Below are 12954 nucleotides of genomic sequence, written 5' to 3' on the forward strand. Positions count from 1 at the left end.
TTGTGGGAGGCACAAAGCATAGCTTCTAAAACTTAGCCAATTTATAGAGACCGCTGAACACCTGGACAGTCCATATACTACAAAACGGTGGAGCATCTGATCTTCAGCCTTCTGGCCCAGGATCATCTGACAGACCTAGTGTTGCATTATTATTAAGGGCTGATTACTCTGTCTTGGCAGATATAATCAGTTGACTCTTCTGCAAGTGTGTCCTTTTCTGGACAGTGATTTGTCTGTAGATGGAAAGAGGCAATTCTTGCCTAGTGGCTGTCTCACCACATTTGGAATAACTCCAAAGATGCTCAAGTTCTTCTTAGAATCCAAGACAGGAAGCTGTCAGGAGCAGACAGGTCTCTAATCAAAATGAACATTAATACAGAAATGTTTGTAATGTCAATTCTGTGGACTTCTAATGTCCAAACACTGATCTTAACAGACCCAGAAAGTGAAAAGTCTCAAAGTTTTCTGTACAGCGTGATTTATGCATTAAGTTCTGGAGTAAGTCTATAGTCATCTGTATATTTTTTAACTACTGCTATGTTTAATATAAGAATATTATTCTTATATAAGAATATTATTCTTTTGAAGCAGTTGTACATATTTTTTTAAAATGTCAAATAAACATCTGTCTCTCTCTCTGTCTGTCTCTGTCGCTCTGTCTCTCTCTCTGGCTCTCTCTCTCCTTCTTAAGACATAAACAAAGATATAGCCATGTCTAACCCCACAGCCTGAATATGGCCCAAGATAACTTTAAATATAGGCCAGCACAAAACCATAACCTTACTTAAAATATCATGAGATATTTTGGCATTTCTTTCTTTTTGTACCTCAATTACATGATTCTCAAGTATGACCTCTGTAGATGATAGCAACGAACTGTGATGTCAGAAGTTTGGACACACCTGGACAGATAGTCTCCTATGTCAGAATCACACTTTTAGCAAGCAGTGAATCAATATGAAACTCACCTCAGATCCTGTAGCTCTCTTGATTCCAGATGCTGCTGCTTAAAAAAAAAAAAAAAGAAAGAAAAATCTTAAGCATATATAAACACAATTACAAAATCTCTACTGAACTCACTTTGTAAGGACCAAAGTTTACATCAACCTAAACATGGTCATGAACTAATGGCACTAATAACAAATCCTTTCCTACAGCACTTAAAAAAATGATTTAAAATAAAATTTATTATTTATTGTGTTGTATGTGTATACCTCTCACTCATGTACATACCTGTTTGCACAACCACAGTTGTGCAGAGGGCAACTGTGAAGAACTGATTTTTGCCTTTCATCTTTAGCATTCATTCATTCATTCATTCATTCATCTCCTTTCTGTCTCTATGCTGCTTACTTTGTGGCCAGCCCATCCAGATATGTGCACGTATATCTGAGCCAGCTCTGGCCAACAGCACTTGTACAAGGGCCTTATGCATATTCCATTCTAATTCTAATCACTTCTCATTTGGTCATATTCTCTTTTTTTAATTTCCTATTACATGTTTGGTTTATCTGTCATGTGTCATAGCATACATGTGGCAGTTGGGGCAACTTTGTGGAGTAAATTTTCTTCTTCCACCTTATGTGGATTCTGTGGCTCAGGTTATTAAGCTTGTGCAGTAAGCGCTTTATCCACTAAGCCACCTCACCAGCCCAGTGTTAATATCTTTTTTTTGTTGTTGTTTGTTTATTTATTTGTTTGCTTGTTTTCGAGACAGGGTTTCTCTGTGTAGCTCTGGCTGTCCTGGAAATCACTCTGTAGACCGGACTGGCCTAGAACTCAGAGATCCACCTGCTTCTGCCTCCTGAGTACTGAGATTAAAGTCATGTGCCACCATGACTGGCAACTGTTTTTTGTTTGTTTGGTTTTTAAAGATTTTATTTATCCATTTAATGTATGAGTACACTGTTGTTGTCGTCTTCAGACACACCAGAAGAAGGCATCGGATCACATTACAGATGGTTGTGAGCCACCATGTGGTTGCTGGGAATTGAACTCAGGACCTCTAGAAGAGCAGTCAGTGCTCTTCACCACTGAGCCATCTCTCCAGCCCAGCAACTGTTAATATATTTAGCTATCACAAAAAAATCACAGTGACACCATGGCAGAAAGAGAAAGAACCCAAGAGACAAACAGATATCCAAGGAGCATACACCTTCAGTTCTAGCACTTCAGAGGCTGGAGCAGGAAGATTATCAAAGCATTGCTAGTTCAAGGTCCGAGTGGGCTACACTAAATACAGGCTCACACAAAACAGTAAGATTTGCCTCCACAAATACCAGAAAACATCAGGCTGGGAGAGAATACTTGCTAGAATATATAAGATCTATATTTGTTTCCTAGGACTTGGGGGTGGGAAGATGCCTGGGGGAATGGCAGTACTCCCTTGTAATTCCAGTACTTGGAAAATGGGAGCAAGGTCATGTTAGGTTACAGAGTGAATTCAAGGAGAACCATGTGACACTGTCTCATACAAATAAGAGACAATTGTTGGTCAGAAATTTTTCCTAGCATTTGTTGAAAGTATCTTCAATAGCTGTGCAGTGGTGGCATATACCTCTAATCCCAGTGACTGAGAGGCAGGGGCAGGTGGAGGCAAAGGCAGGCAGGTTCCTGTTCAAGTCCAGCCTGGTCTACAAAGCAAGTTCCATAACAGCCAGGACTACACAGAGAAACCCTTCCTTGAAAAATAAAACAAAACGAATAAATATCTTCAGTATATATTACAATTCATGTTCATAATCCATACATTTCTTTATGGGTAAAGAAGCCATATACAAGTCAGGTGAGTTCTGACACTAAGATTAACTCTCCGGCTTAAAGAGAAATTCTTCTCAGGATTTTGGGACCTTCCCTCCCCACCTAAGATAAACTCTGCAGTCTCTTTAATTAAATATTCACACTATCACAGCCCATATTTGGAAAAGTACATGCTATCCCAGATGAGGATATGTCGTCTGATGGCATGTACATTGTATATAGGCTGACAGCTTGCCTGTAAATGCTATAAAGTAAGTCCTGGGCAGTCTATTGTCTTCCCTGACTTAAAAAACAAACTCAGCACTGGGCAGTGAAGCCAGGGCTTTGTGCATTTTAACCAGATATTCTGACAGAGCTACACATCCCAGACCCAGATAAATGCTGAATTACTTCCACTTTCTTGACTAAGACATCAACACACTACCTCTTTAGTACTAACCCAACAATTTTAGAAAAACTATTTCTCCCCATGAGCAACACAATAGCTGTATAATACTATTTTTAAGTTTATGATTTAAGATACAGTCTCAGACCAGGCTAGGTGGCGTATGTTTTTAGTCCTAGTACTCTGGCGGTAGAGGCAGGTAGATCTAGTGAGTTCAAGGCTAGCCTGGTCTACAAAGTGAGTTCCAGGACAACCAAGGCTATACAGAGAACACCTGTCTCTAAAATGAGAGGGGGGAGGGGGAAGAGACACAGACAGACAGACAGACACACAGACAGACACACAGAGAGAGAGAGAGACAGAGACAGAGAGACAGAGACAGAGACAGAGACAGAGAGAGAGAGAGAGAGAGAGAGAGAGAGAGAGAGAGAGAGAGCGAGCCTCACATAGCCCAGGCTGGCCTCTAACTCCTGATCCAACGCACAGTAAGGATAATCTTAACCACCTGTTCATCCTATCATCCTGCTTCCACTTCCTGAGTACTGACTGGGTCTACAAGAACAAACTACAACACCTGTCTATTTGTATAAAGCTTTCAAAGCTTATAAATAAAACTCACCTGGCTCTTACGACAAAGAATGAGGGCTATTTAAATTAAGATTTAAGAGATGCGGGCAGTGGTGGCGCACGCCTTTAATTGTCAGCACTTGGGAGGCAGAGGCAGGCGGATTTCTGAGTTCGAGGTCAGCCTGGTCTACAGAGTGAATTCCAGGACAGCCAGGGCTACACAGAGAAACTCTGTCTCGAAAAACCGAAAAACCAAAAAAAAAAAAAAAAAAAGATTTAAGAGACATTATTTACCTAACTACATTTACATTTACCTTACCTAAACTTGTTTAGATGCTGACTGGAAAAACAACAGAGATAGCAAATGAACAGTAGGTGAAGGTGCTTGCCACCTAAGTCTGATCCCAGGACACATACTGTGGAAAGGACACCCATAAGTTTTCCTTTGACCTTCATAAGTATGTCATAGCAGACAACACCCTGTCCCACAAAGACAAATGCATTAAGAATTTTTATATATAGGTAGAAGCCTTAAGAGGAAAATTTAAATATTCTTATTATTAAGTGTTTTTTGTTTGTTTGTTACTATTTTTTGGTTTGTTCTTTCACAGTAAAGAACAAATTCAGGCTTCAGGGCTGGGAAGACTGCTTAGAGGGCACTTGCCAAAGACTAACGACCTGAATTTGTGTTTGTTTTGTTGCCTTTTTTTTTTTTTTTTTTTTTTTTTTTTTTCCTTCTTTTTCTTTTTCGAGACAGGGTTTCTCTGTGTAGCCCTGGCTGTTCTGGAACTCAACTCACTCTGTAGACCAGGCTGGCCTTGAACTCAGAAATCCGCCTGCCTCTGCCTCCCAAGTGCTGGGATTAAAGGCACCACCACCGCCCGCCTAAATTTGATCTCTGAAACCCCCATAAGAAAGAACTGACTCTTGTCTTGTGACCAACCCACACTTGTTCTGTGGCATATACCCTCACACAAATGCAGAGACAGTAAATGTTCTACCAGGGAGCTGCATTTCTAGCCAAAATTATCATTGTTTGTAGCTGTGAAAATAATACTGTGATTATGTTACAGCCTTCCACCTCCCTAAGACTACTCATCTCTAGAAATACTTTCTCCCCTCCTTTTGGTTTCTGAGGTAGTGTCTGAAGTCTACAATGGCCTCCAACTCACTAGGTAGGCAAGGATGGCCTTGAGATCCCGATCCTCTTCTATCTACCTCCCACAAGGTGGGACTGCACTGTGCACCACCACATCCAAGTCTGCAGAAATATGTCTTCAGTGTTTGTCATTGAGCTTGTAGGAGAACTGAACTTAAAATTTAACATTCCAGGATAGAGAAGAGGGAGATTTTGGGGGAGGGAAATGGAAAAGAGCAAAAGCAAGAAGCTAGTGGGAAGAAGTAAAAGTTAGGGAGGAAAAAGAGAAGGGAGGGGAAGGAAGAGAGGGAAGAAAGCTGTGGTACCACCATCTTGAGAAGCAAAGGCAGAGGTTCTAATCTGTGTTACACAGAAATTCTAAGGCAGCTAGAGAGCCCACTCACTGTAAGAGAACACCAAAAGAGTTCACATACAACAAAGCTGGGCTTAGCCAGGCCATGCCTTTGATCCTAGCATGGTTAGGGGGAGGGGACAAGTGGATCTCTGAGTTCAAGATCAGCCTGATCTACACAGAAAATTCAAAGGCAGACAGACTCACACAGTGAGACCGAATCGCCAAAAAAAAAAAAAAAAAAAAGGGGTGGGGGGTGGGGGTGGGGGTGGGGGGGGACTCGAGGCAAGACTAAACTGAAAGACACTATCTCCAAAAAACAAAACAAACCAGGAAACATCAACACAAAAAAGCTGGGCCTGCCCGTACACACTAATAATTTCCAGCACTTGAAAGGTTTCTGAAGCAGGAGAATTGCAGTGAATTCTAGGCCAGCTTAGGATACATAGTTCTAGGCCAGTGAAGGACTAAATATCAAGACTTTCACATAAAAATAGAGTCCAGCTTGGTAGTTTATATCTTTGATCTTAGCATTCAGCAGGCAGAACCAGGTGGATTTCTGTGAGCTCAAGGCCAGCCTGGTCTACATAGAGAGATCTAGAACAAACAGGGCCACAGAGGAATCCTATCTCAAAAACTAAAGAAATGAAATAACATAAAAAAGAACTTAATCCCATAACTCACTCTGTAGACCAGGTTGGCCTTGAACTCAGAGATCTGCTTGCCTCTGTCTCCCAAGCTCTGGGACTAAAGGCGTGCACAACCACGGTCTGGGTTAATAATATTTTATTTAAAAAAAAAAATCATTCAGAAAAGGCCTATTACTCTGAGGTCTGAGTAATAATAAATAATAGCACATGCCCATGATCCCAGTACCTGAGAGACTGAGACAGGAGATTAAGATCAAAGGTCAAAATTAGCTACACAGTGAGAACCTTTTGTAGCAAAATAGAACATTAGAGCCCAGCAGTAAGCTCTCTCACTCACACAAGAAATTTAATAAATACAATTTTTAAACAAAACAGTTTGGCTTTTCACTGCTGTGTTTTAGACCAAAAGAAGACTTTCAACAAGTTTCTTTGAGACAAATTGTGCTTTTCTATAAGATTTAGTTATTAATTCTTGGCAAATATATATGTTATCAGAGCTAGAGAGCTGGGTTAAGCAGTTAAGCCAACTGTTCTTCCAGAGGACCTGATTCAATTTTCAATATCTACATGGTGACTCACAGAAATCTGTAGCTACAGCTCCACGGGAGTCAATACCTCTTCTGGCCTCCATGGGCACCAAGTGGTGCACAGAAATACATGCAAGAAAACACCATACACATAAAATAAAAATAAGTAGATCAGCCAGGCAGTGGTGGCACACGCCTTTAATCCCAGCACTTGGGAGGCAGAGGCAGGTAGATTTGAGTTCGAGGCCAGCCTGTTCTACAGAGTTCCAGGACAGCCAGGACTACACAGAGAAACACTATCTCGAAAAAACAAACAAACAAAAAACAAACAAACAAAGTAGAGCATTTTTTTAAAATTGCATGTTAACTTCTAAACTAGTTTCTGAAAGAATGACTAACAATTCACATATTATACTTGCAAGAGCTCAGAATTTTGATGCTTTTATAGGAAATCAGAAAGATTAAGCTCCTTTCTGTGCTATTTTCTCCTCCATCAGGGACTTCTGGCTCAGTGGAAATACATTCAGCAAAAAATATCCTGTTTACAGCCAAGTTAGTTCACACAGTGACTTTAAGATTAGCAAGGGGAGAGCAGGGAATTTAGCTGCTCCTCTTTGGTGTTCAAGGCACTAGGTTTGATCCTCAGCACCATAAAAAGTAGACTAGCAGGGCAGTAACAACACAGTAAGAATGTGTGCTCAGGAAGGGAAAAAAGAAGAATAGAAAGACCATGGGCTTTATACTCAGGCATCTAAATCTGCGAGGTCTCAACACAGAATTCAACATTTGCTTGATTAATCTGCTCTAGGCCATTACTTCCTCTATAAAATGTTGAACTAGGGACTGGAGATAATGAAAACGGTTTTTCATAGAGTGTACTCAAATCTATAAGGTCTTGGGCGAATCTCCTGCAACTCCTCTCCCTGCAAAAAAAGAAATCACAGAAACTGCATCATGTATCTCCACAAAGTTGTTTTAAGAATGAAGACACAAAGAACTGGTAGTAACTCTTCTAGAAACACTATCAATTATCACTGTGAATTACTTAAACTACATGTTTGGGGTTTTGTTGGGTTTTTTTGGTTTGTTTGTTTTTTAAGTCATGATCTTACTCTGTAGCTCAGCTTCACCTATAACTCATCTATGCTCAGGCTGGTCCTGAACTTAAGCCAATTTTTCTGCCTTGCCCTCCTAAGCACTGGGATTAAAGGTACGACACACCATGCTCAGGTATAATCATACACCTTATACCCCCACCTACAGAATGGGGAAAAAGTCAAGAGAAATAAGAAGTACAACATAGATGAAGGGGGGGGGGGAAGACCTAAATTTAAAAAGTAATAATAATAAAAAAAGCTGGGACTAATCTACTAAAACAAAAAATTTAGAAGAGGTACACGTCCATGCTAAGACAAGACAGCACTGTCCTGAAAAGGAACCAGGCACTAGACTACAACTGTTACGGCAAGAGCCAGCTGGGCTGCTAGTCACTGCAAGGAGTTCATGCATCTTCAGCACAGGCACACATCACATCACATCTACCTCTCTTACGGTGGACCCCACAGCACAGAAAGCTGAAACCTAGCAAGGGAAAACATAAAGTTATCACTTACTTCTGGAGTTCTATTTGCTTACAGTAAACTAAACATGTTCACATTAATTAATAAAACTCCTAAGGACAGCATGGCGCTCAGTTTCCAGCATCACACTGTGAAATCCTTTTACCCAAGAGACGGAGTTCTAGCACATAATTTCCAGTTGTTGCCAGACAGTGGTCTGACATGTCTTTAATCCTAGCATTTAGGAGGCAAAGACAGGTGGAATTCTGAGTTCAAGGCTATCCTGGTTTACAGAGTGAGTTCTGGGATAACCAGGGCTTCACAGAGAAACGCTATTCTCTCAAAACAAAACAACAACAAAAATCCCAGCAGTTGCAAAACTTTTACTCCAAATCATTTAAGTCTCCTGTGAAGGTCAACTGGAGGAATTTTTCACATCTAAAGCTATTCCTCGTATAGGCTTCTATACAGGGTACACGTAGAAATCTATTCCCTGTAGTAGTGTACATAATAAGTATAAATGTACAGGTACTGTTTGGGAAGATCATAGTAAACAAGGATAAAAAGTCATAGGGTAGTTTAAAATGGAATACTAAATAACCATTATTTTATATAAAATAAGCATTATTTTTAAATGCATACTTATAGATAACTTACATAGCAAATCATAATAAAAAATTTTTAAATTTCAGATAGTCTTTCAGTCCAGTCTTAGCCTTGAACTTGAGAACATTATGCCTCAGCTTTTCAAAATATGGGATTACAGATGTGACCCACTATACCCAGCCCCACAGTAAATTATTGAAAAGAGGTTGTTTTTAAAAAGTGTGTAAGGGCTGGAGATGGCTCTTTCAGGAGCCCTGGGTTTGATTCCCAGCACCCATAGGGCAGCTGACAACTGTCTGCAACTCCAGTCCTGTGAGACTGATAACCTCATTTGGCCTCTGTAGGCATTGTCCACATGTGGCACACAGACATGCATGCAGGCAAAAGACCCATATACATAAGAATAAAATGAAAAAAGAAGTACAATATAATAGCAATTATAAATTTACTTATTTATATATATATAAAAGGTCCTCAAAAATAACCATGTGTATATGCTGGTATCAGGTTGACTTGATTATTTTCTGTTTTTCCTGAAGCACAGATAAACCTTTTATTTTATTTTAAAATTTTTTAAAAGATTTTATTTATTTATTTTATGTAGGTGAGTACACTGTAGCTATCTTCAGACACACCAGAAGAGGGCATCAGATCCCATTACAGATGATTATGAGCCACCATTTGGTTGCTGGGAATTGAACTCAGGACCTCTGGTAGAGCAGTCAGTGCTCTTAACCACTGAGCCATCTCTCCAGCCCCAGATAAACCTTTTATAAGTTGCATAGTTTTTAATTATTTTTAAATCTCTTAAATTTTATTTACCTTTATTTTATATGCACTGATATTTTTGTTTGCATGTATGTCTATGTGAAAGTATCAGATCTTAGCTTTACAGTTACGAGCTGACATGTGGATACTGGGATTTGAACCCAGGGCCTGAGCAATAAGTGCCTGTAACTGCTGAGCCATCTTTCCAGCCCCATATTTTTTTTTAATTGCTTTTTGTTGTTGTTGCTGTTGATTTTTTGAGACAGGGTTTCTCTGTGTAGCCCTGGCTATCTTAGAACTCCCTCTGGCCTCAAATTCAGAGATTCACTTGACTGCCTCCAAAATGCTGGGATTAAAAGTGGGTAGTGTACACCACTACCACCCAGCTTAAGATTGATTTATTTTTATTTTGTATATATGGGTGTTTTGACAGCATGTATGTTTGTATACCATGTGCATGCCTGTCGAGGACCGCTCTGCCCCACACTTGGGGGCCAAAATGTCGCAGACCGCTCTATCTATGTTGGAACCCGCACTGCCAAAATCTTTGTGGTCTAAGTTGTTAGAGCCGCACTGCCTCAAGTTGCTCCAGCCCACAGCAAGAGAGTGAGTGAATGGAGACCAGACAGAGTGTGATTCAATCCCGTTTATTCTTCAGTCTCTCTTCTTCTCTTCAAGTCCCTAGTTCCCAGTCCTAAGTTCCAAGCACCAAGTCTCAGGTCCTAATTTCTAGTTCTAAGTTGCTAGTCTCTTTCCCAGTCCCAAGTTCTTTCTCCTAGTTCCTAGTACTAAGTCTCAGGTCCTAATTCCTACTTCCAGCTGTAATAAATCTCAAGTCTTAATCCTAGTTCTAAGTTGCTAGTCTCTTTCCTAGTTCCAAGTCTCATGTACTAATTCCCTTTCCAAGTTCAAGTGTCTGTCTTCTGTCTGCCTCTCACCTTTTATATGTCTCACTTCTAAGTCATGCATTTAAGTCTCAAACACCCAAGGGAAGATCCTGAGTATCTAAAACAAGATGTTATCAGAGTATGCTCAGCTGTTGTAGGCTGTTGTAAACAAGTCTCTTGTCAGGGTATATGGCTCAAGATGGCTACAAGGATGATAGCCGCCTTCTGTCAGCTCCCCACACATGCCTTCTGTCCATGGAGGGCAGATAAGGGTATTGAATTTCCTAAAATTAGAATTACAGACAGTTATGAACACCCATGTGGGTGCTGCGAATTGAACCTGAGTCCCCTAGAAAAACAGCCAGTTCTCTTAACTGTTGAGCCATCTCTCTAGCACAAGAAGTATAATCTGTATATTGCAAATTAAAGAGACACAGAAAGCTTCTGGGTCATTCTCTTTTTTTAAAACCTTTAGTTTTCAGTATTCCAGTGCTTAACAACCACCCAACAAACTACCACCAACCACCCAAACACACATCAACGTAAGTTTGTAACAAGGATAAAAAGTGAGAAGAAACACCTAGAGGACCAGTTAAAAAAGGTGCTCACCAGCCTGAGCTCAATCCTGAAGACCGACACAGTGGAGAAGGGAGAGGAATGACTTCCTACACATTGTTCTTTGACACCCTCCCCATACACACACAAGAGAGAGAAGTAGAAAAAAAATTAATAATATGTAGGACAAGGTTCGAGAAATGGCTAATCCAGTTCCAGGGGATCTGATTCCTCAGGCATCTGAGGGTACCTGCATTCACATGAACATGCCCATACACTGACACATGCACACAAAATTTAAATTAAGTAAGAATCTTTATGGGCTGGAGAAATAGCTCAGTGATTAAGAACTAAATATTCTTCCAGAGAATCAGGGTTCACTTCACAGTACCCACAACTCACAACTCAGCTCACGACTGTCTATAACTCCAGGGGACACAACACCCTCACACAGACATATATGCAAGCAAAACACCAATACATAGGAAACAAAAATAATTTTTAAAAAATCTTGCTGGGCGGTGGTGGCGCACGCCTTTGATCCCAGCACTTGGGAGGCAGAGGCAGGCGGATTTCTGAGTTCGAGGCCAGCCTGGTCTACAGAGTGAGTTCCAGGACAGCCAGGGATACACAGAGAAACCCTGTCTCGAAAAACAAACAAACAAAAAAAAATCTTTAGGAGGAGGAAGAGAAGCAACAGTAGTAGCAGCTGCCATTGCCACAGAGAAAACAATGTAAAAATAAGTGTCATCTCCATATATCAACTTATCTTTCTTAAGAACATTTACTTTATAATCTTAAACCTATGTAAGTATATATTAGAGACTCTTCTTTGAGAATGGGAACCATGGGGGTTGGGAGAAAACTCCAAAGGTAAAAACTCATGCTGTGTGTACAGGCCTGACAACCTGAGTTCAACCCCTAGAACCCACCCACATAAAAAGTCAGATAAGTAAGGAGGCTAAAAGACACTCCCAAGGTTGTTCCTGACCTCCACATGCAAGTATGGCAAGTACACACACTCATACATACAAACATACATACATACATACATACATACATACATACACAAAACAAATACTTAAAAAAGACAACCCTATCTTTCAAACTAGTAATAGTCTCTTATAATGTTGATATTCTATATTTGTATACCTCATGGATATTACAATTTGAGAAATATCCTTAAAAACAAAACCCGGTTCTAGTAGAGTGTTACTGGCACACTCCAATAGTCCCAGCACATACGCTAGAAACAAAAGTATCAGGAGTTACAGTCAGCTTTGGCTGTACAGCACACTCAGGGCCAGCATTATCTCCCATACCAAAAATCCAAACCAGATATGCTTTTAAGTTATAAAAAATAAACTGAGAATCATTGTTACTAAAATGACTTCAGAACAACTAAAACAGCCATATCAAATACAAAGTACAGACAACTAATTCTTGTTCCATATCCCTACCTTTGCAGTTTTTTGACTAAGTTTAGATAGCTCAATCTGGCCTCAAACCCCTCCTTGCCTCTGCCTTCCAAGTGGTAGGATTACAATCATTTATACCCCACAATAAAATTCTGTCTCTTTTGCTGTCTTAGATTTATTTTAAATTTATATGTGTATGGTTGTTTTACTTATCTGTTATGTCAATGCACCATGTATATGTCCTGTATCTGTGAAAGCCAGAAGAGAGTTTCAGATCCCCTGGAATTAGAATTACAGGCAGTTGTGACCTACTATTATGGATGCTAGAAACTGAACCCAGATTTTCTGGAAGAGCAGCCAGTACTTTTAACTGCTGAGCCATCTTTCCTGCCCCTTTTAAACACAAACCAACAACAAAAACAGGGTCTTATTTTATCATCCTGGTGGTTTAGAAATCACTATGTACCCCAATCTAGTTTAGATTGGGCATCTTAGAGGGCATCCCATCTCATTACAGATGGTTGTCAATTATCCACCGTATGGTTGCTGGGAACTGAACTCCAGACCTCTAGAAGAGCAGTCAGTGCTCTTAACCACTGAGCCATCTCTCTAATACCCCAATTTGGTTTTGAACACACAGTAGTCCTCTTACCTCAGTCTCTCAAGCTGCTAAGATTACAGGTATGCACCACCACACCTAGCCATTTAAAGAAACATCTGAGCAACTCTGTACCAGTTAGGGAAGCATTCCAGTTTGGTCCTTTGCAGCACCCTATCTTATG

The 12954-nt window shown here is 40.2% G+C and overlaps 1 protein-coding gene across 5 annotated transcripts in view; it reads right to left on the minus strand.

The window, feature by feature from the left end:
• Positions 1-12954, minus strand: part of Pip5k1a (phosphatidylinositol-4-phosphate 5-kinase type 1 alpha) — a 45608-nt gene that overhangs the window by 23085 nt on the left and 9569 nt on the right. For 3 of the 5 annotated variants that reach the window (XM_076932882.1, XM_034499591.2, XM_076932885.1), the window contains one exon: positions 969-1006. In XM_076932882.1, the coding sequence (XP_076788997.1) occupies positions 969-1006 (38 nt within the window). The remainder of the gene's footprint in view (positions 1-968; positions 1007-12954) is intronic. The other 2 variants (XM_034499592.1, XM_076932883.1) reach the window with 1 other exon arrangement.

This window comes from Arvicanthis niloticus, chromosome 4 (assembly GCF_011762505.2).
Source record: "Arvicanthis niloticus isolate mArvNil1 chromosome 4, mArvNil1.pat.X, whole genome shotgun sequence".
Lineage (NCBI taxonomy): Eukaryota > Metazoa > Chordata > Mammalia > Rodentia > Muridae > Arvicanthis > Arvicanthis niloticus.